At 65.0% G+C, this 1,416-nt stretch overlaps 1 protein-coding gene across 1 annotated transcript in view; it reads right to left on the bottom strand.

Annotated features, from left to right (window-relative positions):
* MSTO1 (misato mitochondrial distribution and morphology regulator 1) overlaps positions 1–473 on the bottom strand; it is a 2,359-nt gene extending 1,886 nt beyond the window's left edge. The window contains exons 1-2 of the mRNA XM_027703322.1: positions 399–473; positions 185–308 (exon numbers count right to left, since the gene is read on the bottom strand). Of these exons, the coding sequence (XP_027559123.1) occupies positions 185–308; positions 399–473 (199 nt within the window). The remainder of the gene's footprint in view (positions 1–184; positions 309–398) is intronic.
* Positions 474–1,416: the final 943 nt, after the last annotated feature.

Genomic DNA, 1,416 nt, shown 5'->3' with positions numbered 1-1,416 from the left:
GGCACGGTGATGCCGCCCCGGGCACGGTGATGCCCGGACACGGTGATGCCTGGGCACGGCGATGCCGCCCCGGGCACGGTGATGCTGCCCCGGGCACGGTGATGCCCGGACACGGTGATGCCGCCCCGAGCACGGCGATGCCCGGACACGGAGGGGCTGCCAGACCCCCGCCCACCCCCGGTACCTTTCAGCTCCAGCGCCACGAGCCGCGGCTCGGGGGTCTCGGTGCCGCCGGGCCCCCGCCCGGGGCGGAGCAGCGCGGCCGCGCGGAGCTCGGCGGGCTCGGCGGGGCCGCGCAGCGCGGCGGCCTAAGGGGGGAAAACCGGGAAAAAGCGGGAGGAACGGGTCGGAGAGAGCCCCGGTGAGCCCCTCCCGGCACCCGCGGCCCCCCCCGGTACCTGCAGCCCCCACCAGTGCGCGCCCACACAGCCCGAGTAGTGTCCGAGCTGCACCGTCACCGCCTCCCCCGGCATCGCACCGAGCGACGGCGCCGAGCGGGAGCGTCACCGGGAACCGCCCCGGACGGGGAGGGGACACCGGCGGGGGAAACAACCGCCCGACTGCCGACAGAGGCTGCTGCCCGACCGCCAACAACCGGCGGTGATTCGGAATTCCCGGTGACATCCCTGGGAGCGGACACCGGGAAGAGAAACAACCGCCCGACTGCGAACGACCTGCGGTGATTGGGAATTCCCGGTGACATCCCTGTGAGCAGAAACCGGGAAGAGAAACAACTGCCCGACTGCCGACAACCATCGGTGATTGGGAATTCCCGGTGACATCCCTGGGAGCGGACACTGGGAAGGAAAACAACCGCCCGATGTGCCCCCCCGGCTGCGAACAGCCACCGGGGATTCGGAATTCCCGGTGACATCCCTGCGAGCAGAAACCGGGAAGAGAAACAACCACACAACTGCCAACAACCATCGGTTATTCAGAATTCCCTGGGAGGGAACACCGGGAAGGGAAACAACCGCACGACTGTGAACAACCATCGGTCATTCAGAATTCCCTGTGACATTCCCTGGGATGTGCCCCCTGGCTGCGAACAACCATCGGTGGTTCAGAATTCCCCGTGACATTCCCTGGGATGATCCCCCTGGCTGCGAACAACCACCGGTGGTTCAGAATTCCCCGTGACATTCCCCACGAGCTCCCGGGCTGGGAACGAGCTGAAATAATAACCCCTTGAGGAAATGAAAATCGTAGTTGCTCCTTTACGGGATAAACTTTGGGGATCGGCAAAAACGCCCCCTCCCCACGCCTGTGCAGGCTGATTTATTCCACGCGTGTGCTTCGTTCCCTCCGGGCTTGGTTTGCGTGGAGCACCTCTGTGAACATTTAACGTGCTAACCAGAATTCCAGTCGGGTGTCAGACGCCCCAGTTCGGTGTGGCAGAACGTGGAATGTGTAAAA

This window comes from Neopelma chrysocephalum, unplaced genomic scaffold (genome assembly GCF_003984885.1).
Source record: "Neopelma chrysocephalum unplaced genomic scaffold, ASM398488v2 Primary Assembly neopelma1_225, whole genome shotgun sequence".
In the NCBI taxonomy this organism is placed as follows: Eukaryota; Metazoa; Chordata; class Aves; order Passeriformes; family Pipridae; genus Neopelma; species Neopelma chrysocephalum.
Note: the sequence above shows the minus strand (reverse complement) of the source record. Positions and strands in the feature narration are given on the sequence as shown.